General features: G+C 41.3%; 2 protein-coding genes across 4 annotated transcripts in view; one reads left to right on the top strand and one right to left on the bottom strand.

Moving 5' to 3' along the window:
- The window catches only part of ARG2 (arginase 2), a 42,965-nt gene extending 40,114 nt beyond the window's left edge, over positions 1–2,851 (top strand). For all 3 annotated transcript variants that reach the window (XM_067028302.1, XM_067028301.1, XM_067028300.1), the window contains one exon: positions 2,369–2,851. In XM_067028302.1, coding sequence (XP_066884403.1) covers positions 2,369–2,574 — 206 coding nt within the window. In that variant the 3' untranslated portion in view covers positions 2,575–2,851. The remainder of the gene's footprint in view (positions 1–2,368) is intronic.
- On the bottom strand, positions 2,837–25,729 carry VTI1B (vesicle transport through interaction with t-SNAREs 1B). Its single transcript, XM_059058427.2, has 6 exons — positions 25,204–25,729; positions 11,101–11,159; positions 8,736–8,927; positions 6,361–6,534; positions 4,726–4,787; positions 2,837–3,136 (listed from the first exon to the last, which is right to left on the bottom strand). The coding sequence occupies exons 1-6, from the start codon at positions 25,316–25,318 to the stop codon at positions 3,040–3,042; spliced, it is 699 nt and encodes a 232-aa protein (XP_058914410.1). The 5' UTR covers positions 25,319–25,729; the 3' UTR covers positions 2,837–3,039.
- Between the last annotated feature and the right edge of the window lie 969 nt (positions 25,730–26,698).

The following is a 26,698-nucleotide window of genomic DNA, read 5'->3' as shown; positions in this document are numbered from 1 at the left end:
CCTGCCAGGGGATCTTTTCTACTAGTACGTCACTGCTGACATCGTTTTTGCTTAAACGTCTATAGCTATAAGTCATGTGATCAGGCTAATAAGGGACAGTCATTTAGAGGCATGTTTGGACCTGGCTTTATAACAAAATATGCCAAGGTAACACTGAATAAAAAATTGTCTGTCTACTTAAACGTGTAATAAATACAAGAATAAACTGCCAAACTGATGCAGTTCTTTGCATCTGAATTGTATAAAGGCAGATTAAGATGGAAAGCCAAAGCCAAATAGCTATAATTTTAAGCCTGACACTAAGAGGTTGGTTCACTGGGAGTTAAGAATGTCAAGTCAAAGCTTCTCTTGAAGATGTTTCAAAGCTGGACAATACCTTGGGTCCTTTCATGTAAGTCTTATACTAGGGATTGTTTGATAGGACCTGTAATAGGGGGATACTGGAAGATGAATGGCTGACAGGAAGATGAATGGCTGACAGGAAGATGAGTAAACTGAATGCTAGATCATCGAGAGTAGCTACAAGAGGTTACTATCCCACAACTCATACTCATTTGCAAACAGTTTCCATTTCTGTCAGAAAGCTTTTGGTTTTAAGGCTACTTTAAATGACCTCGCATTGCAAAATTTAAGCAACTACCACATGGTACTTCAATACCACCTTGTGAAATTGGGGTCAAAATAGCATAGAGACCTCACACTGAAAGGTCCAGGACCATAGAAAACCCTTGACTAGTTGGGATAGACATGGAAATTGAGAAATGGTCTCCCTGGCTCTGAAGCCTACCAGAGCCTTAGGCACTAAAGAAAGGGGAAGAATGCTTGTCTATCAGATCTGACAGGGGCAAGATAGCCTCAGTCTCAGACCCACAACTGTAGACGTTGTCAATTGTCCTTGGCCAGTGAACCTGGAAGTTCAATTCTCCATTCTGGTTCCCAGTAACACCACTTAGAGCACAGGTTGGTAACCTCTAGCACTTAGATGGGGCAGTGGTCATACCGTGTCCCTCCCTCCCCTGCTGCAATGTTATTCCAAAAGGCTGTCTGTCCTGACACTGTCAACTAGATAGATAAAGCAGTTTGCTTAAATTAATTTACAAGGTGGCAACAGTCTAGAAACATGGGTAATATATATTTTTAATAGCTTGTACCCTCTTGATTTACTTCTGGGCTATGAAAAGGTCCACGTTTAGTCAGTGGAAATCAGACACACAAGCCATTAGACACAGATGCACGTGCAGGCAGGGATTGGTGGAAACGCTATAGTAACATACCTGCTCACTGTAGTTTTGCACACCGCACTGAACTCTGCATTGCTAATAAGGGACGGCACACTGAGTGGATGTAATAGCACTGAACATATAGTATCGGTACTATAATGTAATATCGGTAAACCATTAGGTATACTCACCCCTGCTTCCAGGCTTTATGGCCATCCTAAATATTCGGATACTTGTATTCTCCAGTGCTAGTTTCTTCAGATGACACTTGAAGGAGGTAGATTAACTTCATCCAGAATAACCAACTATATATACCCAGAAGTGTGTGTATATATATATATATATATATATATATACACACACACACACATACACATACATACATATACATATATGTATATATATGTGTGTGTGTGTATATATATATATGTATGTATGTATATGTATGTATGTATTGGGGCGGTGGTAGAGGGCAGGTCTGGATAGATTCTTTTCTGGTCTAATCTTCCCATCTCAAACCCTTTGGCACAAGTTCCCAAACTGTCACAGAAGATGCTGGGTTAGTCTGATGGGAGACCTAAAAACTGTGTCTGAAGTGGAACCTGCCCTCAGAGCTCAGGGGTGAGAGTGAGATATGCAGTAATAACTATACTTTAGGGCACATAGTGCCTTAAGAGATACAGATACAGCAAAAGAGTTAAAAAGTGGGAACTGAGCTCTGGCTAGTGAGATGTGAGAGATCTGCTCTTCACGCAACTACAGGTAGGCATCTAGGAGGGCCCTGAAACATTGGAAATGATACATTTTCCCGACTAGGTTGGAAACTCTTGCTACCACCCCCCTACCCCCAACCCCGACCCAGCTCTTACTCGAAACGGAAAGCCTGTCAGCTATGCCTGTTACGTTCACTGAACAGGGATAATTGATTGTATTACCTTAAAGGTTTCTTTCAATCCTACTCTGGTATATGAGTGTTTTTAACTTAAATTCATGCCCAAAAGAATGAGGAATAAGGGGCTTCCTGACGGTGGATAATTTTATAGTAGAAAATGACTTGTTTTTTACCTTAGCTTGTTCTACCCAGGTGGGTCGACTCTCACTGAAAGTAGCAGCTAAGACGTTTTTTTGGTCACACTTTGTTCTTTCAGGGTTGCTCTCAGCACTGGATCTTGTGGAAGTCAATCCTCGATTGGCTGCGTCAGAGGAAGAGGCCAAGGCTACAGCCAGCCTGGCAGTGGATGTGATTGCTTCAAGTTTTGGGCAGACAAGGGAGGGAGGGCACATTGTCTATGACCAACTTCCTACTCCCAGTTCACCAGATGAATCGGAAAGTGAAGAACGTGTAAGAATTTAGGAAATACTGTGCGCCGACACGTGTTTGTCGCAATGGGCATTCTAGAGTTGGGAGGCATTTGATTTGTGGTGACAGATACTAAATGATCGTCTGGGTCAATACTGCCTTAATGAGAACATTTGTGCATTCTCACAATTGTAAAGTTTCCTTCCCCTTCATTTTGGTGACTGATAATACTACTGTAAATGTATTTGGTTTTTTGAAGCTCACAGGGTATTAATATGTTAGAGCACTATGTAAACTTAAAGAAGTATAAACAGCATTTACTACCTTGGTATATCATACTGGTCTTATTGCTGTTCCTTCACATTTAAGTGGTTTTCCATCTTCCTCCCTCCTCCCACAGTCTGGCTACACAGTGCCTTCTTGAACCGTTAGCTCACAGCAACAGTAAGATTTTTCCACGTCTCTAACACCATTCACAGAGTCACAGTCCTGGTCCATAAACCGTTCCCTGTAAGAGGTTCAATGCTTGCGAAAGAATCTGTAATAAACCAGGCCTCCCAGGATGGCTAGCTCCAGTAAGATGACAATGGAAAGTAGCAGCTTGTTGGTTGTCACTCTACAAGGAGAAGCAAAGTGGGATGCAGTCAGAAGTCTGGATAAACTTATTTCTTTCCATTCTTAATACTTAGGGGTTTGATCTGGAGCCAAGGCCAGATACTGTGAGGCAGACTGAATTTTTGATCATGTAGCCACTTAGTATATTACCAGCTAAAGAAACTTATAAATAAATAATTACTACTATCTACCTCACAGAAATATTGAAAATTGGGGCAATAGATACCAAAGCATAAAAATGTTTTTTCTAAAATGTCTTCAAATGGTAGTTAGTACTTCACTTTAAAAATAGTTTTTCTATGAGCAGCTAGTTCGAAAAATATTAAATATACATATGAAGAAGTACACCATTTCTGAAATCAGGTTGAATCATATTTCAAAACAGCAGAAATACAAACTCACTACCTAACCATCTAGAGCTGCACTGATTACATGCTACAGCTGTGAGCACACATTAGGAGAAGGGTTGGCAGCAGACACTCCAGTGCTGAAATCCAGCTCGGGTGCGGAGAGGGGTTCCTGCTTTAGGATAAGTAACTAACTAGAAGCTGAGTAGTGCCTTTCAATCTCTTGTGAACTTCTTGCCCTTTTTACTTTCTTCCTCTACGGGTATCTCTATAAAGGTAGTAAATTTTTTGAAGCTCCTATACTCTTTTCTTAACACAAAAAATCTCATCACTCTAAACTGAATGTATTCCCCTATTCCACAAGGAATTTGCCGCTGTTGAGGAAAATCTCACGCTCCTGCTTGTTTCATGACTCGGTTGTAGTTTGTTTCATGCATACCTACACCCACTTACCCCAAATTCAGCCTCAGTGGCAATACTTCCTTTCTGCCCCTGGTTTTGTTGCTGTCACTCACCTCAACGTTTTTTTTTTAAAGTCAACTTCTACTAACAAGACAGAACTCCCAAATAAGGAGTTGACTCCCATGAAGGGCAAGCAGAGCCAAAAGCAAGTACAAAGCAGTAGCAGTGAAAAGTTTTCTAATTAAGTCTTTACAGATTTATTTCCAGGAATATGAAGCTCTATTCCCATGTGCTGCCTTCTCTAAGGAAAGTAAGCTGGGATTAAAAGTCCTTCCAGGGACTTCCCTGGTGGTGCAGTGGTTAAGAATCTGCCTTCAATGCAGGGGATGCAGGTTCGATCTCTGGTCGGGGAACGAAGAGCCCACATGCTGCGGGGCAACTAAACCTGCACGCTGAAACTACTGAGCCTGCGCACCACAACTAGAGAGAAGCCCACGTACCGCAACTGCTGAGCGTGTGCACGGTAACAAAGAAAAGATCCCGCATGCCGCAACAAAGATCCTGCGTGCTGCAACTAAGACCCGACGCAGCCAAATAAATAAATAAATAAATAAATAAAATAAAAGTCCTTCCAGTGGACAAACTTTCCACTGCTCTAAATCAGAGCAGTATATAAACTTTTAACAAAGGATTTTGTCCTGGGATATTTAACTATACGATATCTTTTTTTTCTTCTGCTTTATTAGCACCTTTGCCAGTCACTGTTTAAAGCTTTGACATTCTTGGTTGAAAGATATTAGAATTAAGAGAAATTAATCTTGTGACTATTTTTAAAACTTACTTTCTGGACATTGAACGGAGAATCTTCCGACTTTTGCTCAAGTTTTCACCTGTGTTTACCAGCTGAGAAGAGAAAATAGCAATTATTTTCCGCTTCTTTCGAAAGTACACACTGTAGAATTGAACATTCCTAAATTGACAGTGGGCATTAAGGGGTATATGTTGAAAAACTCCCAGAAATCAAATCAATTTAAATGATGGCCTCTCCATGTAAGTAGAAGAAACTGGAAAGGACAATATACTTTAGTACTCATCAAGTAGGCCTAGGAATTATTATATCCTAAGGTGGCTGTGGGGAGACTTCTGGAACTGGGCTAATCCTTCACCTTGACTACTCAAAGTCTTCCAAGTGTACCTGCCAGTAACTGAAGTAATTGAGCAACTTAAGATTTGAATTTCATCAGCCAAACTCCAGAAGAGCCTCTTGAGTTAATGTTTGTCTTTGCGGGCTGGTGGACTACCATTTTTGGGATCTGGTTCTTTCTCCTTTTTTCTTTATCCCTTTAAGAGACACACTGAATTGTGAAAGGAAATAAATATTTTTTTAAAGCCTTTTGATTCCCTTTTGGTTGCCTGTTACTAATCTATATAGCTGGAGGATATTTCAACAGATGCCACCTGCCATCTGTTCCTGTTCCCCAGTGGCCTTGTTAAGTTGATCTCTCAGCTCATTCCTCAGCTTTTAAATTCAACTAATCCACCTGGTAAGTTCAAAAGTGAAAAAAACCATACAATCTGTAAACAAACTGCCTTCTCTACAGCTTATCTTGAATTTGGTACTTTATTGTGAATTTTCACTAAGGAGGGAAGGGGGCATCGTTTTGACTTAATTTTAAGAATGGAGAATTACAGCTACTAAGCTGGAAAAATAACTCAGTGTGGGGATTTGAGATGATTTTCTCATATATCTAAGTCTTGCCCACAGTATCTGTTTTTCAGTTTGGATCTGCCTCATGCTCTTAAGAATACAGCATTCCATTGGCAAGTTGTACTATTTTTAAAATTCCTTTGCAGATGGTACAGAAAGGAAGGAATGAATTGTTTTCCACAGCCTCTTAGAGTGTAGTAGATTAGACACCACAGTATAGTCATCATTTGGCCTATTTGTTTTCCTCTCACAATGATCTCCCTTACCTTAGGTAACAGTAAAGAGTTAGAGCCCAGAATTGAACCTCTGTAAATTGTCAGTAGTACTATTTTATGACATGTGGAAAATAGCCTTGGCTCTAAATGACATGAAAGCATCATCTACTTTAAGAGATCTTAACTTTCCTAAGAATAGCAGATGTTCTACTAGACATATGAGAAATGAAAATCTGATTCATAATACAGGACCTCGTAAAAAGGATGGAGTGGCTACAATCTTATTTGACAATCTTCAATAAATGCAGAAATTGGATTTCTGCAGTCCACCCCCCTGCCCACCCCCCATGACTTCTAAATCTTAGAAGTAAAATTACTTCCAAGGGATATTTTTCAGCCAAGCAAACTACAGACAGAGAAAAGAGTAAGAACCTAAAAGGTCATACCCTGAATTTGGAACTGTGGTAGCTTCTGGCACTAGCAAGGCATTGGGGTGTAACGGGCCCACCTACTTTCTCCACTCTTGCCCCTCTCCCCATCCACTCAGACTTACTCTACTCTTGGTACGTTCCAACTGTTCACGTTGCTCCCCCAGCTCTTCTATGATTTCTGAGCCAATCTGGTCAGTCTCTGCAGCAATCCGATGAGAACGCTCAATACTCTGGGTGGCCCGGTTCAGGCTGTCAGTGCCTTGCAGAAGCAATGCCCGTTGAGACTGTAGCCGATTCTGACAGCAGTATGGAAGGGAAATGTTATACTTCTTCCATTATAAATGAAGTTATAAGAAGGAATATTGTGTACAATAATTTTCATTACTTTTAAGACAACCGAAGATGCTAACAAATCAAACTAAAAGAGAACCTGGGATTCAATCTAGGATCATAATACCTCCCAATTCACTGCTTCTTACACTTAAGTGAGGCAAGAAAAGGATTAAACACATCAGAGCATTTTCCCTGTACTCCTGATGAATTTGAACTGGTTCATGTGCTTTCTGGACTAGCAACTTCTGAGAGGCAATGGCCCTGAGGTGGGGTGCAGTAGCTTCCCCAAAATGCATACAGCCTGAATTTTGAGAGTGCAAACCAACTAAACTCTACAGCCCTAGAAATAGTTTAATTCACTGAAAATTCCCACTGATTGGTATTGAAGATTGAGGGACCATGAATAAGCTATTTGTTTTCAGCACATATAGAACTCATTTTAAAGTGTGAGACACTACCACATTCTGGGAAAAAAGTGGCTACACTCTTGGTAAGCCTCCAAAAGAATTTCACCTTAGGCCAAACACAGAAAACAAAAACTGAAGTTGTTGCATTGTGGTGATTTGCTCTCAGGGGAGGTAGTATCTGGAGCCAAGAAAGCGGCCCTAATTTCCCAAGCACCCTATTTCTAAATCTCCACCAAAGTCTTATTCCACCTATAATCCCAAGCACGGAAGGCATAAAGACAGAAGTAGCCTTTGTCAGGCCAGAAATAACCACTGACAGAAATGGATGCAGCTCTAAGTTCTCAACTATTCAAAGCATGCATGTGCACACACTCAAAAAGGGGCTGGCTCACAAGGCCTATTACTGAGCAGGTGACTATTAGCACTAGACCCCACCACCAAGAAGGCAAAAGATGCATTCCCAGATCAGAAGCAACAAGAAGGCTTTTCAGTTCACGTATAGCATATGAACAAGTGGATGAGGAAACCACTGAATGAGGCTGAAATAAACCCGTTACATTGGCTTAAAAGCAGCAGGAAAAAGGGTTTTTAAAAATAAAAGATGGGAATTTTCAACTGATTAGGCTTAAGAAAGAGCAGGAAGAGACAGTAAGGTCACACAAATCAACCCCAGATTCGGAACAGTAATTCTACTGAAGGTGGTTTGTATATCTAAATAGTTTCTGAAACTAATAATTTTAAAGCAAAATTATTATTTGGAATTATCTCCCCCCTTTTTGTTTTCAGGGCTTTTTGGGTCACAAATGACCAAAGTCACTATACATCTTTCATCTCACTTTAACAAGCTCTACTTGCCAGCCTTTTCTCACCCTCCTTTCACAAGTGAATTTTGAAAATTTAACATTCTCAAATACTCTAGTTTTGACATCAGGAATGTTAGGCTAGTATCATTTGAATATCTCTTAAACTATATTCAGGATGTATCATGAAATAGAATTTGTTTAAAATTGTGCCATTAGCCTTTCTACATCCATGCAGTCTGCACTCGTGGGCCCCCGTTCACTTCTCTCCCACATTACTGGTCAGGCCATTTCTACTTTGTGCTGTGGAATATAATCCCAAATGTAACACATAAAATTTAATCTTTGTGAAGTTTTATTCCTTTAGCTATGTTCTCTAGACAGTTTGAGAATACAGGTTTTTGGCTTAGTCAGTCTAATTTTATAAATAAGAATACTGGAGGCTAGAGTCAATCTGGCTCACTTTCTATCACAACAAAGTAAGGTGTTAGCCTGCTTTTTGAGAAGCAGCCTGCTTTCTCTACTGTATCTGGGCTGTTGGGCCATCTTGATATAAATGTAAGGGAAAGCATGGGTTAATTTTGTAACAATACTCTGATAAATTAAAAGCCTAACTGAACTTTGGGAGCATATGTGAGAAAGAAACTGGATCAGTGAATCAGACTACAGAGTCCAGATGTAATATGAATAGGTAACACTTGTATATCACCACTACACACCACGCACTGTTTTATACATAAAGGATACAAAGAAATCTAAACAAGCAAATTGTTTGGAGTGATCTGCATTAAATTCAGTAGAGGTGGGCACCCAAGGGGAGAAGGGGAATTGGATGCAAGAAAGAGGATAAGGAGGAAAAAAAAGAGTCAAGTATGCACTGATAACATGAACTGTACTCCACAATATGGTTAATCACTGTACCACAGACCAGTAAGGGAAAAGATAGCTGAAGCTTACCATGTGCTCATTCTCTACAGCATATGTACCATATTTCATGTCTCCTCGACCCCCAGGAGTGGCTGTCAAAGGTGTGCTTCTCACTTCCCGATGGAGTTTGGCAAGGTCCTTCCGGTAGGTTCGAAGCTTAGACATCATAGGGTTACGAAAAGATAGGGGGGCATAACGTAGTTCCTCTTCCATCTCTGCCAGCTAGGAAGGCAGAAAGTAGTGAGTAGATGGCCTACTTCTGTTCTCTCTCATATGGGTAATATGTCTAGTTTGGACTAATCAAACCAGAGACCACTGTAAATAAATACTCAACCATGTGGTCCAGGAGGGCAGGAACCACATGTGACATGTTCACTTCATTACTCTTAGTGCCTGGCACAGTGCCTAGCAGGCATAGAACAGGCCTTCAAAAAGTATGTGATGAATGAGAGAGAAAACTAACAAGTACCTTATAGCTTATTAAACATTTTTACATGCATTCTCTCATTTAATCCTCACAACAGATCAATAAGGTAGGTAATACTACTTCTACTTCATATATAAGACTTGATGAAACCTGCTCAAGATTACATAACAAGAGAAGTCAGGATTCAACAATCTTCATATTCTCTTTTCAGTATACCAAGTTCTTAGCCTGTTATGGTTCAAGTGCTATCATGAAGCACTCTGTGATCTACTGTACTAAAAATGATAGGGGTATGGCATCAAGGTTCTTCCCTTCCTCCTCCTTCTGAAAATCAACTGTTTGTCTCCATGTCAGAATAACCAGGGGTCCAAATCATTTCCATTTTTCTGGGATAAGTAAATTGTAACACCTGGACTCAATTTACATGAAGCCATAAGTAATTTTCATCTGCCTGGGATGGCCAGAGTAGGACTGGTTAATTTTTTTTAAGTTCAGGGAAAGAAAGTATCTAAGCACCAAACAAATAAATTGGTATTAATTAAAAGGTTTTTAAAATGCTACCAAGATGTTAAGTGAAAAAGAAGACTGGTACCAAATCCTTCTGTCTTTTGAAACAGAAGGGAATAGGGACCTCCCTGGTGGTCCAGTGGTAAAGAATCCATCTTCCAATGCAGGGGACGCAGGTTCGATCCCTGGTCAGGGAACTAAGATCCCACATGCTGCGGGGCAACTAAGCCCACGAGCTACAACTACTGAGCTTGCACGCCTCAACTAGAGAGCCCGCGTGCCGCAAACTACAGAGCCCACTACTAGAGAGAGAAAAAACCCGCACGCCACAACTAGAGAGAAGCCTGCCCACTGCAACGAAAGATCCCTCATGCCGAAACTAAGACCCGGTGCAGACCCAAAAATAAATAAATAAATAAATAAATAATAAAATAAAAACTACACTGGCATATATGCAAAATTCAACATTCTCCAAACAAACAAACAAACAAACAAAAGCCCTGTGGGGAACCTGGACCTGGCCCCCAGCCTGGAGGCCCCAGGGCCTGGCTTCCCAGCATACCCCATGGATAACTTCACAAGCCAGACCCTGGGCCCCCTGGCATACGCCCCATACCCCAGCCCCGTGCTGTCAAAGGAAGAGGACCTACTGCTGGACAGTCCCATCCTGGAGGTCTTGGACAGCGAGTCGGATGAGGCCCTCATAGCTGGCCCCGAGGGGAGGGGATCTGAGCCAGGTATGTGGGCACAAGTGGGGTGGGAGGGACTCCAACTGGAGATGGGGGTGGGAGGTTAAAGGAACCAGTGTCTTCCCAAGCAACTACTATATATACTCCAGCGCTGAGGGCAGTTCCCAGATCTGCCATCTGCTGGCTGTGTTGCCTTGGGCAACTGTCTCTACCTCTCTGTGCCTTGGTCTCCTATCTGTACAGTGGGGACGACAGTAATAGTGTCTGTTGCTGGTGGTTGGGAGGATTAGGGGGGATCATACGTGTCAATGAGATAGCAGTGTTTGGCACAGAGTTTGGCACTCAATAAATCTTCACCATCATTATGGGAAAAAAAAACAAAAACAAAACCCTCAAAACCAGAAGGCAACATGGCTAGAACCACCTCTGAGCTCCATTTTGTGTGACAGTAAGTTTAACAAAGGAGAATAACTGATCTTAATGGCCAGCTTTTAAAATGAGATTTTAAAAGACCACCCAGGTAGAAGTATGAGAATATCTTTATTACAGCAGCAATGTATTGTCAAAGACTCATTTCAGGAGTCTCCAAGCTTTACCCATTTGTGTTTGCCCCTCAACACCCAGCCCCATCAACTGACCACATTTGGTAAGAAATAATCAAAAGCAAGATCAATGGACAGGGACAGTTAATCTGTGATCAGGTCACAAGCATTACTTCTGGAAAAGACCAACAAACAGGAAGAAGATATAAGGACTTGTTCCTTGTTCTCACCGTTTCATTTGCTTCCTGTTGCTTTTCATCAAAATCTCTGATCAACTTCTTCTTCTCTTCTGGAAAAGACAGACAAGTTTTCAATGCTCAGTCCTGCTTCCAAACATTCTTAGAGGCTATACCCTCTGTTTAGAATAAACTCCACATTCCTTTCCTGAGGGTACTACTACAGTACTTAATCACCCCTAAAAGACATTTAGAAACACAGGGGAACCAGTTATCACAGTAACTGGGGGGAAGGGAGAGGGACGGTATTACCACTGGCATTAAGTGTCCAGGGAACAAGAATATCTATGCTACGGACAGTCCTGCATAACAATTATCTGGCCCCAAAGACCAATAGCATCCCTACTAGGAAAGACAACAGGTCTAAATCAATCATTGTCAGTCTTTTTTCACCGATCCTAACAGAGGGACCAGGCACACTTTCATCAATAAGAATGTTTAACAATACTAGTTCTCTGAAATCTTTGTCCCCATTTTCACTCCCACTGTAAATCACATCTCTATATTAACCCTTATCCACTGCTGTTCTGCAAAACAAATTCAAAATCCACCTACTCTGCTCGCTGGAGAGACTGCATGGTACACAGCACAAGTTTCTTAGCCATACCCACTGGCAGTGGTATGGGAAATGACATAAAATACCACTGACTCACACAGGGAAAAAGTCACTCCTCTTTCAGTACTTTGCATCATATCATTTTAGTGCTAGTATGTCTTTAACACCTAAAAATTACTAATCTCCCCTTTTAACAAAAACAGAACAGGCGTTAGCTTCAAAGCAATAACATCTAACTAAAACAGCACTGTTTTGCCTTCACTGTATTTTTTCTGATCATTTAGATAGGTTCTATAGATTTTCCATTTAAGGTAGTGATATAAAATTTCCTTTTAAAGTAACTTTATGTATTAAATAAATGCATTTTACATGAAATACTCATATAAAGAAAATGATTAATTATAGTAAAAATGGTGCTTGGACACAGCAAAAATGATGAAGGGAGTACTGGCATGCTGTCACCTGGTAAACATCTGTATGGGGGAGGTGCTGGTGAGTAAAGGGGCTTAAGTTCTGGTTCTAGCTTTCGGCCTGACTCAACATGTAAGCTTGGATAATTCTCTTCATTTCTTTGGGACCTAACCTCCTTCCTTGGCTATAAAGTGAAGAGGTAGATCATACCTAACAAGCATATCTTTTTTTTTTTTTTTAATTTTTTTTTGGCTGCATTGGGTCTTCACTGCTGCACGCGGGCTTTTCTCTAGTTGCAGCGAGTGGGGGCTACTCTTCGGTGCACAGGCTTCTCATCGCGGTGCCTTCTCTTGTTGCGGAGCATGGGCTCTAGGCGTGCGAGCTTCAGTAGTTGCGGCTCATGGGCTCAGTAGTTGTGGCTCACAGGCTCTAGAGCACAGTCTCAGTAGTTGTGGCACACAGGCTTAGTTGCTCCACGGCATGTGGGATCTTCCCAGACCAGGGCTCAAACTGGTGTCCTCTACATTGGCAGGCGGATTCTTTTTTTTTTTTTAAAGCATTCTCTTTTTAATTAATTTATTTTATTTTATTTTATTTATTTTTGGCTGCATTGGGTCTTCGTTGCTGTGTGTGGGCTTTCTCTGGTTGCAGCGAACAGGGGCTACTCTTCGTTGAGGTGCGCAGGCTTCTCATTGCAGTGGCCTCTCTGGTGGCAGAGCATGGGCTCTAGGTGCGCAGGCTTCAGTAGTTGTGGCACCTGGGCTTCAGTAGTTGTGGCTCACGGGCTCTAGGGTGCAGTAGTTGTGGCGCACAGGCTTAAGTTGCTCTGCGGCATGTGGGATCTTCCCAGACCAGGGCTCAAACCCATGTCGCCTGCATTGGCAGGCAGATTCTTAACCACTGCACCACCAGGGAAGCCCTAATAAGCATATCTAACAAGCAAAAATTAGTCCTATTTATGAGGAGTTTTTTTTTTTTAATGTATACATCCAAATGAATGTTCTCCCTGGAAATCTATACATAATCTACTTATTACCACAAAGTTATCATTGCATATAATATTTTTTGAACTCATCTTTTGGAATTATGTTCACAATCTGGGGATATAGTTTTTTTTAATTGTGGTAAAATATATACATAACATAAAATTTACCATTTTGGCCGTTTTTAAGTATACAGTTAAAGGGCATTAAGTACATCCACAATGTTGTGCAACCATCACCATTATCCACCTCTAGAACCTTTCCATCATCCCAAACTGAAACTCCATACCCATTAAACACTAACTCCCCATTCCCCCTCTCCCCGGACCCTGGTAACCACCATTCTACTTTCTGTGTCTATGAATCTGACTATTCTAGGCACCTCATATAAGAGGAATCTTACAATTTCACTTAGCATAATGTTTTCAAAGTTCATCCATACTGTAGCATGTAAAAGGACACGGTCTTTTAAAAAGCTCAATGTGATTTCTAAATACAAGCCAGCATGTCCATCAACTGAAGAAAGAGCAATCTTTTCCAATGCCAAGAAAACAGCTGAGTTGCGCTTACAAAGGGATGGCACGTGGGTACTCAACATGCTGTCCTAAGATTTTCTTGGATAATTCTGTTTACCCTGATTTTCATCTCACACCTTGACTTTAAAGCCAAATACCATGTAAGATGTAACACCACTGTAATGCTTTATATGGATTTACATTTTGTTAATCACTTTTTACATTTTGTTACAGCATCTAGCATGTCAGCTGTCTACTGCTTTTCAACTGATCATAAATCATTTTGCTTGTGTATATTCTATATTCTCAAATTGAGATCAAGCTCCTTCTGAGTAGAGAAATTTACTTTTCCTTTTATACATCCCATAGTACCTGGTAGGGTACTCCTTAGACACTGCTATTGCCTACAAGAGCAAATGACAATGCACCCTTTACTAAGCTGCCTTCATTGTCATGTGACATTCCCTAAATAGGTACTCAAGGTAAACTATTTCTCACTACGCACCACTCACAAAACCCAGGGTTTTTTGTTTAAAAAAAAAAAAGAAAGTTCAGTCCTGGCAAATGGCCTACATCTTGACTAACCATGATGTAACTGAAAGTGCCAAAGCAGCTGTAATTATCCTTGAGTAGTCTGTGTTTTCAGCTATCAGCAGTGAAATAATATCTGCAATCAAGAATGGCTACTTCCATGGAGAGCTATCATATTATTTTGTAATAAGCATTCACTAAAGTGTTGAGTGTCGTCACTCCTCTGAATAGGCACATCTCCAAACTCAAGCACACTCACTTCTGATCCAAGATGACAGTATTCTCTAAGTGCATTCCTGTCCTAGATTTTTCTACATCTCTATTAGTCATAAATTCTCCTCCTTTATTCATTCTTTGTTAAAAGACATGAAAATCTGCATTCCTGAGGCAAATTCTAGAATGACTCAAAGAAAGTGGCTACATAAATAAGAGTGGGGGGCGGGGGGGTGGCAGCACACAGAATTTTGATCCTTTCACTAACTTCCCTGCATGATTCTGTTATTCTCAGTCTTTTTGGAATACTCTGCTCTTTATCTGATTTCATAACGCATGCATTCTACTAGGAGTGCTCTACAACTTACATACTTTTAAAGGTTCAAGAGATTAAACCCCTACCCAACTGAGAGGTATCAATAGCTGTTCCTTTATGCTTTAGACTCAGAATTGTGAAATCAATGACTATTAGAGCTGAGATGGACCTCAGAGATCATCTAGTCTAACCTTCTCATTTAGCAGTTGAGGAAATTAGAGCCTGGAGAAACTGTCTTCCCCAAGGCCACAGAAGGAGTAGATGTGTAGCAACACTAGTTCCAGAATGCAAGCCTCCTGACTCCCAACCCAGTGCTTCTGTACACTATAGTGTTGAGGGGCATTTTCGTGCTCCCAGGGTATACAGGTATAATATGTTCAAACCTCTTAACCTCTTAATTTTTTATGGAGTTAGAATTAACACTACAATCAACTACAAAACAACAGGACTGATACTGGGTAGAACGGACACCAGAAACAAGAGTGAGCTACTCCAAATAACACTATCCCCTACCCCACATGCCTTACCAAACCCTTCACCTGTGACTCACTCTGAAGTTGAATGTTTGGTAAATTGAGTGGATGGCCGCACAATGCCCCGGACATGGAATAAAATGGAAACACCCAGCTCTGAAAGTGCTAGAGGAAGCCTACCTCATGTTCGACCAAGGTGGCAGCCTCTCTTTCTTATAGACTATTTGAATTGCCAGCCCAAGAATGACTAACCCTGGTCCATCAGAACTGTGGAAATAACTTCAGTTTCACCAGGATCTTTAAAATCTGTGATTAATGTTTTTGGCGCCCCATTGTGGCATTACTAGGACCTACATCCTCTTTGTAGACCACATGGTTACCTGATCCTCTCTAAGCCTGTTTCCTCAACTATAAATAAATATAACGGTACTGACCTCGTACAGTTGTCTGAAAGAATTACAATACACGTAACAAACACATAACAAATGCCAAGCATGTTAAGGGTTCAATAAATAGTAACTACCACTGTTTTTTAAAGTAAATCCCTAGGTAGGAAAAACTAAGCAAAAACAAAATTCACCAAAGAACATGAAGAGTGTTGGAAAAATTAAAATGCTTCAGTTAGTGAGTAATTGTGTTTACCAACCTATTACATATGGTCCTTCATAGTTATTATTTTTTCTGGTTTCTAAAATAATGGAGTCTCATGTATAGATACTGAGATTTAAGTGAATTAAAATGAAAAACTTTCAATAATTTTTTTTTTTTTTTTGCAGTACGTGGGCCTCTCACTGTTGGGGCCTCTCCCATTGCAAAGCACAGTCTCCAGATGTGCAGGCTCAGCGGCCATGGCTCATGGGCCTAGCCACTCTGCGGCATGTGGGATCTTCCCAGACCGGGGCACGAACCCGTGTCCCCTGCATCGGCAGGCGGACTCTCAACCACTGTGCCACCAGGGAAGCCCTCAATAATTTTATGATGTTCATTAAGACATGTGTCTTCAGGTGCTACAAAACTAAAACTAAAAATCATGACTATAGGTACTTACTCTATTAATTGGATAAGAATTTATAGCAGTGAGGTATTTGGAGAGACATCTTCATATGCTGCAAAGCTAAGACTAGAAATTATGGTTGTAGGTGCTTAATATAATAGTAAATGGATTAATAATTATCACATATGCTAATGGATTGTCATTGTCATACAAACTTCCTAAAGTAGGACACATTGTGTCTGTTATCCTATCCTTTTTTTAAATAGGTATATATATTGATTTTAAAAGTGGTGAAACTGTGGAAAACATGGTAGAATAGAAATAAAATCACACTGAGTTTTAATACCCAATCATATATTATTACTATTTTCTTCCCAACAATTCACAGTATTTATACAATCATTCAACAAATATTTATAGAGCACCTAGTATGTACTAGGCACTGTTCTACATGCTTAGGATACATAATTAACAAAACAGACAAAATATGGAGCGTATGATAGAAGAGGGAACACTTCCAAAGTTTTTTAAGAGGCCAACACTACGCTGATACCAAAACCAGTGAAGAACACCACAAGAAAATTATAGGCCAATATCTCTGGTGAATACAGATGAAAAAATCCTCAACAAAATAATAGCGAAATGAATGGCATTTTCTATAGAAATAGAACAAACAATCCAAAAATTTGTAGGTAACCACAAAAGACCCCAATTAGCCAAAGCAATCTTGAAAAAGAACAACAAAGCTGGAGGCATCATGCTTTCTTATTTCAAACTACAGCTGACCCTTGAACAAGAGTTTAAATTGGGCGGGTCCACTTATACACAGATTTTTTTCAATAGTAAATACTACAGTACTACATAACCTGTGGTTGGCTGAATCTGCAGATAACGAGGAAACTTGGATAGGAGGGCCAACAAGTTACACTCAAATTTTCAGCTGTGCAGGGTGTTGGCACCCAGGGTCAACTGTATATTACAAAGCTATAGTAATGAAAACAGTATGGTACTGGCATAAAAACAGATTCAAAGCTCAATGGAATGGAAAAGAGAGCCCAGAAGTAAGTCCATACATATATGGTCAATTCACTTACAACAAAGGAACCCAGAATATACAATGGGGAAATGTATTAGGAAAAACCCAGTCTTTCTCCCTCCTGTCTTTCTCTCCTGTATAGGAAAAAACCTAGTCCTTCCTCCTGTTGTTTGTTTCCCGTGTGTCTCCTTTACTACTCACACAGAACACTTCACTTTTGGTCACCGAATGTATGGGTTTTTTTCCCCACAGCAGCAACTCTCTGAGATACCAGCTGGGTGTCCTGCAATTCAACTCAATTCTGACACTATCTACCCAGAGACAGTATCAGATTCCAGAGGTTCAGGGCTCAGTCCCACAAGACTGGCCCCACCACCACCTCAGATGCCAATTGCAAGTAGTAGGCCCTCAGGTTACCCACAACTTCTGTCCAATTTGGTTACAAACTGGAGGTTCCCATGACCCCCTCCTCAAATTCAATTAATATGGTAGAGAGGCTCACAAAACTCAGAGAAACACTTACTTAGGTTTACCAGTTTATTAAAGGATATGGTAAAGGATACAGATGAAAAGCCAGATGAAGAGAGACATAGGGCAAGGTCTTGGAGGGTCTCTTTCCCCTCCTGCTCTGTCCCGCAGGACCTTCTGTCCCTGCAGAGTCGAGGTGCACCACCCTCCCAGTGTGGATATGTTCAACCACCTGGAAGCTCTCTGAGCCCCATACTACTGAAATTTTATGGAGGCTTCCTCACATAGACATGGTTAATTATTAATTCCATTTGAAGCCCCTTTCCTGTCTCCAGAGAAGTGGGGAGCAGGACTGAAAATCCAAGCTTCTAATCATGGGTTGGTCTTTCTGGTGACCAGCTCCCATCTAGAAGCCACCCAGGAGCCCACCCAGAGCAGCCTCACTGAATAAAAGATGTTCCCAGAAATTACAAGGGTTTTAGAAGCTCTGTGCCAGGAGAGAGAGAAATATATGTTTCCTGTTCCCTCACAGAAAAGGACAGTCTCTTCAATAAATGGTGTTGGGAAACATTTGACAGTCACATGCAAAAGAATGAAACTGGGCCACTATCTTTACACTATATACAAAAATTAACTCAAAAAAGATTAAAGACTTGAATGTTAACAATGATATTTTGGATTTGGCACCAAAAGTAAAAGCAACAAAAGCAAAACTAAACAAGCAGGGCTACATCAAACTAAAAGCTTCTGAGAGATCCTAGGCAAAACATTCTCTGGCATAAATTATACCAATGTTCTCTTAGGTCAGTCTCCCAAGGCAATAGAAATAAAAACAAAAATAAACAAATGGAACCTAATCAAACTTACAAGCTTTTGCACAACAAAGGGAACCATAAACAAAACGAAAAGACAACCTACGGAATGGGAGAAAATATTTGCAAAGGATGCAACCAACAAAGGCTTAATTTCCAAAATATGCAAACAGCTCACACAATTCAACAAAAAAAACACAAACAACGCAATAAAAAATGGGCAGAAGACCTAAATAAACATTTCTCCAAAGAAGACATACACAGGATGGACAGTAGGCACATGAAAAGATGCTCAACATCACTAATTATTAGAGAAATGCAAATCAAAGCTACAATAAGGTAACACCTCACACCAGTCAGAATGGCCATCATTAAACAGTCTACAAATAACAAATGCTAGAGAGGGTGTGGAGAAAAGGGAACCCTCTTACAGTGTTGGTGGGAATGTAAATTGGTGCAGCCACTATGGAAAACTGTATGGAAAAGAGTTGCCATATGATCCAGCAATCCCCTCCTGAGCATATACCCAGACAAAACTATAATTCAAAAGGATACATGCACCCCTATGTTCATAGCAGCACTATTCACAACAGCCAAGACATGGAAACAACCTAAATGTCCATGAACACATGAATGGATAAAGAAGATGTGTGTGTGGGGTGTGTGTGTGTGTGTGAATAAATGAATGAATGAATAAATAAATAAATAAATAAATAAAATATGGAATATTACTCAGCCATTAAAAAGAATGAAATGCCATTTGCAGCAACATGGATGGACCTAGAGATTATCGTACTAAATGAAGTAAGTCAGAAAGAGAAAGAGAAATACCATATGATATCACTTATATGTGGAATCTAAAATATGATACAAATCAACATATCTACAAAACGAAAACAGGGGGACTTCCCTGGGCACGCAGTGGTTAAGAATCCTCCTGCTAATGCAGGGGACACTGGTTTGAGCCCTGGTCCAGGAAGATCCCACATGCCACAGAGCAGCTAAGCTCATGCGCCACAACTACTGAGCCTGTTCTCTAGAGCCTGCAAGCCACAGCTACTGAAGCCCATGCACCTAGAGCCCATGCTCCACAACAAGAGAAGCTGCTGCAATGAGAAGCCTGCGCACCACAATGAAAAGTAGCCCTAGTTCGCTGCAACTAGAGAAAGCCCGTGCACAGCAATGAAGACCCAATGCAGCCAAAAATAAATTAACTAAAACAAAAAAACAGGGACTTCCCTTGCAGTCCAATGGTTAAGATTCTGTGCTTCCACTGCAGGGAGCAAGGGTTAAGATCCCATATGATGCGTGGTGCAGCCAAAAAAACCCCAAAACAAAACAAAAACAAAACCAAACAAAAACAGACTCACAGATATGGAGAACAGACTTGTGGTTGCCAAGGGAGAGAGGGGGTAGGGGAGAGAAGGAATGGAAGTTTGGCATTAGTAGAGGCAAACTGTTATATATAGGATGGATAAACAACAAGGTCCTACTGTATAGCACAGGGAACTATATTCAATATCCTGTGACAAACCGTAATGGAAAAGAAGAGGAAAAAGAATATATATATGTATAGCTGAGTCACTTTGCTGTACAGAAGAAATTAACACAACATTGTAAATCAACTACATTTTTAAAAAAAGGAAAAACATATACCAGAAAATACATTGCTTGAAAAAAAAAAAAGCTTCTGGATAGCAAAAGGAAACTATCAACAAAATGAAAAAAATTTATTTACTGGGATATTTGTAAATCATGTATCCGATAAGGGGCTAGTATCCAAAATATATAAAGAACTCATACAACTGAATAGCAAAAACCCAAACAATCCAATTATAAAAATAAGCAGAGGATCTGAATAAACATTTTTCCAAAGAAGACATACAATGGACAATGGGTACATGAAAAGATACTCAACTTGACTAATCATCAGGAAGATGCAAATCAAAGACACAATGAGATATCACCTCACACCTGTTAGAATGGCTATTATCAAAAAGATAAGAAATAACATGTGCTATAGAAATTCAAAGAAAGACATAACAGTATGGCTGATAGCAGTTTTAAATGCCTTCATGAAAAGGATCAAATTAAGCAGTTTAAACATTTAAACTTCTTGTTACTTAAGTAACAAGAAATAAACAAGAATGCCAATACATGCTGGCTGTGTGATCCTTCTAATATCATATGAGAAGGCATCTATAAGAGTGAACTGATTATCCATTTAACTAACTTCTTCAGGGGTCATTTTTATAATTAGATTTGCTTATGCTTCCCATTAACAAAAGAAGAATGATTCTCATGTAAATGTTAAAATTTTAAGCAGTGTTTTATGGACTGAGGCCAACATTTTCTTCTGGAGAAAGTAGTCTCTACAATTGGAATGTAATTAATAGAAAACCATGACTTGATTTTCAAATCATTAGTTTTGTACATAAGCATTCATTCAATGAGTACCTGTTGAACATATCTACAGAAGATTAAATTGGCAGGTCAGATTTCACCTGCAGATTTGCTCTGTTTGGTCCGTAAAGCATTTTAAAAATATCTGAGTTGGGGGCTCACAAATAAAAATCAAAAGGCTTCATGTATTAAAAAAAGAAAGAAAGAAAGAAAGAAATAACATGTGTTGATAAGCTTATGTCCTAGTTCAGTGGCCTTCAAACTTGACAGGCATCAGAAATCCCCCAGAGGGCTGTTAAAATAGACTGTTAAAACAGTTAATGATTCAATAAGTCTTGGGTGGGAACCAAGAATGTGCATTTCTAACAAGTTTCCAGATGATGCTGATGCTGTTGGTTCAGGGATCATACTTTGAAAACCACTGTTCTACTGAAAGGAAGACAAATAATATACTATAAACATCAAGAATATGTAAAGTGTCTGGGCTTCCCTGGTGGCGCAGTGGTTAAGAATCCACGTGCCAATGCAGGGGGCACCGGTTTCAGTCGGGAAGATCCCACATGCTGCGGAGCAACTAAGCTCGTGCGCCACAACTACTGAGCCTGTGTGCCACAACTACTGAAGCCCGCACGCCTAAAGCCCATGCTCTGCAACAAGAGAAGCCACCGCAATGAGAAGCCCGCGCACTGCAACAGAGTAGCCCCCACGCACCGCGACTACAGAAAAGCCCGTGCGCAGCAATGGAGACCCAACGCAGCCAAAAATAAATAAATTAATTAAAAAAAATATGTAGTGTCTAGTATGTTAGAAGATACGTGCTCTAGAAAAAAAGGGAAAGTAGTGCAAGGTAAGGGTAGTTGTATACAGAGCTGGTATTCTTATGTTTTACTTAAATAAAATGTCCAATTTCCCATATAATAGGAATAATGGCTAATCGCTGTTACTACTGTTAGGCAGTGTTTTAAGGGCTTCACTTGATCCTCAAAAAATCCCTATGAAGTAAATATAATGACTGATTCCCATTTTGCAAGGTAAACTAATTATGTTAAAGTAAGTTGTTCAAGGTCACCAAGCTATTAAGAGGTGGATCTAGGATATGAACTCAGGAAGTCTGGCTCTAGAATCCTTGCTGTTAAATATTACAATACACTGCCTTTCAACTCATGTATCTTCTTCATAAATGTTATTTTTATTTTTTATTTTTTTGCGGTACGCGGACCTCTCACTGCCGTGGCCTCTCCCGTTGCGGAGCACAGGCTCCGGATGCACAGGCTCAGCGGCCCTGGCCCACGGGCTCAGCCACTCCGCGGCATGTGGGATCCTCCCGGACCGGGGCACGAACCCATGTCACCTGCATCGGCAAGCGGACTCTCAACTGCTGCACAACCAGGGAAGCCCATAAATGTTATTTTTAATGGTAGCAGAAGAAATATCTGTCAGGCTAGAACGGACATACGTTCTCTATTCTATATAATCACTCTTGATGTTCTCATCCACAACCCAAACAAGCCTGCTTCTACTCTTACATTTCTTAAAGTTATCATTCACTCAACTGACCAAGTGAGAAAATGCAGACATCCTTGAATCTGTCTCCCTCACTCCTCATGTCCAATCAGTCTGGTTAATTTCTGTCCAGAATCACCTCTTGGATTTGGGACTCTCTAGATTCCCATGTTACCTAGATGACTGCGACAAAGGCTCCTAACAGGGTCCCTGGTATACAGATTCTTGTGCCTCTCTTTCATCCTTTACTCAGCCACCAGCATTCTCCTTCTAAAATTAAATCTAACCATATTAGTCAGCTATTTGAAATCCTTTACTGATTCTCCATGTCAAGTCTAGATGTCTTAATGTGACACTTAGGTCCCTTAACTGTCTGGCTGTGTCTTACTTTCCTCATCCATTACTATTCTCCCACACATACCTTTTTTTTTTTTAATGAAAGTGGCAGCCACTCTTTATTAAGAATCTTTTTCTTTAACATCTTTATTGGAGTATAATTGCTTTACAATGTTGTGTTAGTTTCTGCTGTATAACAAAGTGAATCAGCTATATGTATACATATATCCCCATATACCCTCCCTCTTGCATCTCCCTCCCACCCTCCCTATCCCACCCCTCTAGGTCCCACACATATCTTAAGCTCCAGTAATAGTTGTGAATATTTGATTTTTTTCTTCCTTTGTTGCCTCTTCCCATTTCCCCTCTCAGGCAGACTCCTGTTCAACCTTTGACACTCAGTTAGAAGTTCTCCTTTCTGTGAAGCTTCCCTCTTGCTCCCCCACGCCCATGTTAGGTTTTTTTGTCATGGTCTCAAAACTATCTTAGGACTCATCACACACTTTGTTGTAAATCTGCTCCCATTTAAGGCAAGAATTCTTGGAACTTCTCAGGGCTCAGGACACTAACTGATATGTAATTCTCAATAACTGTTTATTGAAAAAAATGAATTCAATTACAGAGCATAAGCTAAATGCAAGGGATGTGTTATGTACATTATTCAGTGCTTCATAATTTATGGTGGAAAATAAAGCTTCACAGGTGGAAAGCCTATGAAGTAGTCTCAGGACTAGAAAAAAGAGAAATCAGAGATGAGGCCTGGTGTGTTTGCTTAATTAAATTCAACTTATTCGACAAATATTTATTGAGAAGTATGAATAAAGTAGTGAATAAGAAGACTAAAAGTTGTTGAAATTCTTAAACCTGCAGATATGTGTATATTCTATTTACTTACTCATTGAACAGCTAAGCATTACCAGCAACTCGTGTTAGAGTATTTTGCACTTGGGTAGAAATTCACACCTTTTTGAGTGTCCTCTTTGCAGGAATTAGAAGTTTAGGCAGATGACAAAAGTGAATATAACTAACTCAGTTTTCTATTTTTCAAAACAGAATGTCCTTTTGCATTATTTAGCCTTACCGAAATAGACATTGCAAAATTTAACTCAACACAAGGCTGAAAAAATGGTCTATTTTTCAACCATGTAAATCAGATCCCATCACTCTCCTGTTCTATATCCTTTAACTGCAAGCCACTACATTTAGAAAAAGATGCACATCTTTCACCCTGGTCTACAAGGCCCCATGCAATCTGGCCCTGCCTACCTCTTTAAAGCCTCATCTACTACCACTAACTATCTCCCCTGCTCATTCCACCCCAAACACACTGGCTTTCTTGTTCTTCCTAGAACATACCAAGCTCATTTCTGCTTAAGGACCTTTGCAGTACTATTGTCCTCCTGACACTCACTTCTCCCAGATTTTTGCGTGGTTTACTCCCTTACTTCAAGTCTCTTCTCAAATGCCACCTCCTCACAGAGGCCTTTCACAGCCACCCAATTTAAAATTAGAGCCCCCCTCCCATTCCTTGGCCCTGCTTTATTTTCCTGTATTGCCCTTAACACCACCTCTTAATATTTATATATTATCATCGACCCATTAGAACAGAGATTTATAAGTCTTTTCACTGTAATGTGCAATATTACCAGCATCTAGGACAGTGCCTGGCACACAGCAGCCTCTCGCAGTAAATGTTAAACAAAGGTATGAATTTCATTCTCACCAGTGTCATTCAATTCATATGACCTTGGGTAACTCACAGAGCAAACACTCAAGCTTTGACACTTAAGTAAAAGCAATAAAAGTCTCATCTGCCTTGCCATCAAGATCTATTTGTCTTAAGGCAAAAAACGATAGCAGACCTTCCTCTACAGATTCAACTGGAAAACTCTTAGCTCCTCCAAGCAAACCTTGCAGTACGCTGAATTTTGAAATCAAGGGTCAAGAGACAGTCTAAGCAGAGAGTTCATAAGAGGACCACGCCTAAAGACCACAATCCTGATTTTAAAGACCAATCCCCCTCAAGACTGGTTATTTACCAACCCTAGAAGTTATGATTCCCTTGGCTTCTTAACCCTTTTTGTGCTACAGATCCTTTGCCAGTCTGGTGAAAACTACGGACCTCTTTTGAGAATAACACTGTTAAATGTATAAAACAAAATACACAGCGGAAACTAACACAACAATGTAAAGCAATTATACTCCAGTAAAGATGTTAAAAAACAAATACAGAGAGCTACAAAAGAAACCAATTCTACTCAAATACCGGATCGCAGACTTAGGTCTCCTATACTTTTCTTGCCACAGTGAAAATGAAACGAGAAAAATCTGAAGGCTACAGGAGGATCAAGAGGGAGATGACATTCCGAGGTGCATCCCTAAGCACGCTAAGTGGCGGCAGGGAGATCCTGGGCGCCGGGACCCAGCCAGCCCTAGGGGGCGTGTCTGAGGATGAGAAGCGGAGAGAAGGGAGGGAGGGTCTGGGAGCTCTTCCTCCCAGAGCTGGCGGAGCTGGGTGCCCCTGGGCTCAGCCTGCCCCCGTCTCACCTGTCCCAGCCGTCCCCAGGAGCCGCTCCGGCACCCCTCGGAGGTCTTCATGGAGGCCGCGGAAGATCTCATGCAGTTTCTCGAAATGCTCTGAGGAGGTGGCTGAGGTGGCCATGGCGCAGGCCGCTCTCGAGCAGCGGCAGCCGAGATTCCGGGCACAGGGCCCGTTCCTACTCCGCCGTCAACCACCCAGCCGCGCAGGCATCCCGGCGACCGCCGCCACCGCCGCTCAGGACGAGGCGCTTCCGGGGCCGCGGCGGGGTCCTCCCGAACCGGAACGCCCAACCCCTGCATGCCGTCACTGACGGCGCGCCGGGCGCCAAAGCCTGACGGAAAGTCGTGCGGGCTGCGCTGCCCGGGCTACTCTTGAGGGAGCGGTGGCGCTCGGGCGCGAGCGGCAGTCTCGGAACCCAGGAATTAGCCAGTCCGGGGTTGGGAAGAGCGCCACGGCGTAAGGGACTGTGGGAACCCGCGGGCCCGGCGGCGCGGCCGCCTCTCTCCCGGGCCCCGCCTTCCGGCCAGGGGCGGACGCTGCAGTGCATGCCGGAGGCTGTAGTTCGGCACGTTAGACGCTCAGACTCGGAAGTCAAGCATTGCTGGGGGCGGTAGTTCTGCCGTCGCCGCGGCCGTCAGCGTGACGCTGACGCGCAATGGTTTGGTATCAGTAGGCACCTGGTCGTCATCTTCTCAGTTATCGCAATGTTTGGCCACCCTGACTTCCTCAGTTCACATTCCGACTGTTAGCTTTCAGTTCTTGGAAGATAGTTGGGCCAGGTTCCTGCCTGCGCTCGAGCTTAAAGCACTTTTACGGGGGACTCAAGTGACCAGAGTGACATTCTTTCAGAAGTGGTCCCCGGGCAGTGTGACCCTCAAAATATATGCTCAGCCTCTAGCGGCTGGGCATGCCGTGCAGTCGTTCACTCAGCAGGTGTTTCAAGTTAAGCGTAGCCTTTGTGCGAGGATCTGGGCATGTGTTGAATAAAAGAGTCACTCTGACCTTGGGTAATTTATGTATTATTTATAATATGTGTGTATACATATGTATATATGTATGTAATTTATATGTGTATTATTTATATGTACTGAGCAAGGCAGACCTGGCTTCATCAGGTCTCTTTCTCACTAAGTGTAATGTGTTAACAAAGTCTTTTCCTGCACTCCGTGGGTTTTCATGGTTTAGTGGATGACAATTCCTATTTTCACTGATGGTTTGCCTATGGAGCCCGTTCTGAAATGTTTGCTTGGCAGCCCAATACTTAAGACTGCCCACACGTATTAAAAGACATATGACTGTTCAGAGGGAAATGATTTGGTGATTTATATCTCCTGGACCCTTATTAGACTGAGTTCAAAGACCACTGATTCAACAAACTTTTGTTGAGCTCCTAATATTCATTGAGCATAGAGAGAGAAAAGTCAGGTTGTTAGTGGCAGTGTACTGTAGGTCCCATAGCATTGTGTTATAGAAGGGACAAGTACAAAAAGGAGAGGCAAC

The sequence above is a fragment of the Kogia breviceps genome, chromosome 3 (genome assembly GCF_026419965.1).
Source record: "Kogia breviceps isolate mKogBre1 chromosome 3, mKogBre1 haplotype 1, whole genome shotgun sequence".
Lineage (NCBI taxonomy): Eukaryota > Metazoa > Chordata > Mammalia > Artiodactyla > Physeteridae > Kogia > Kogia breviceps.
The sequence above is the reverse complement of the archived record's forward strand: the minus strand, read 5'-3'. Positions and strand labels throughout refer to the sequence as shown.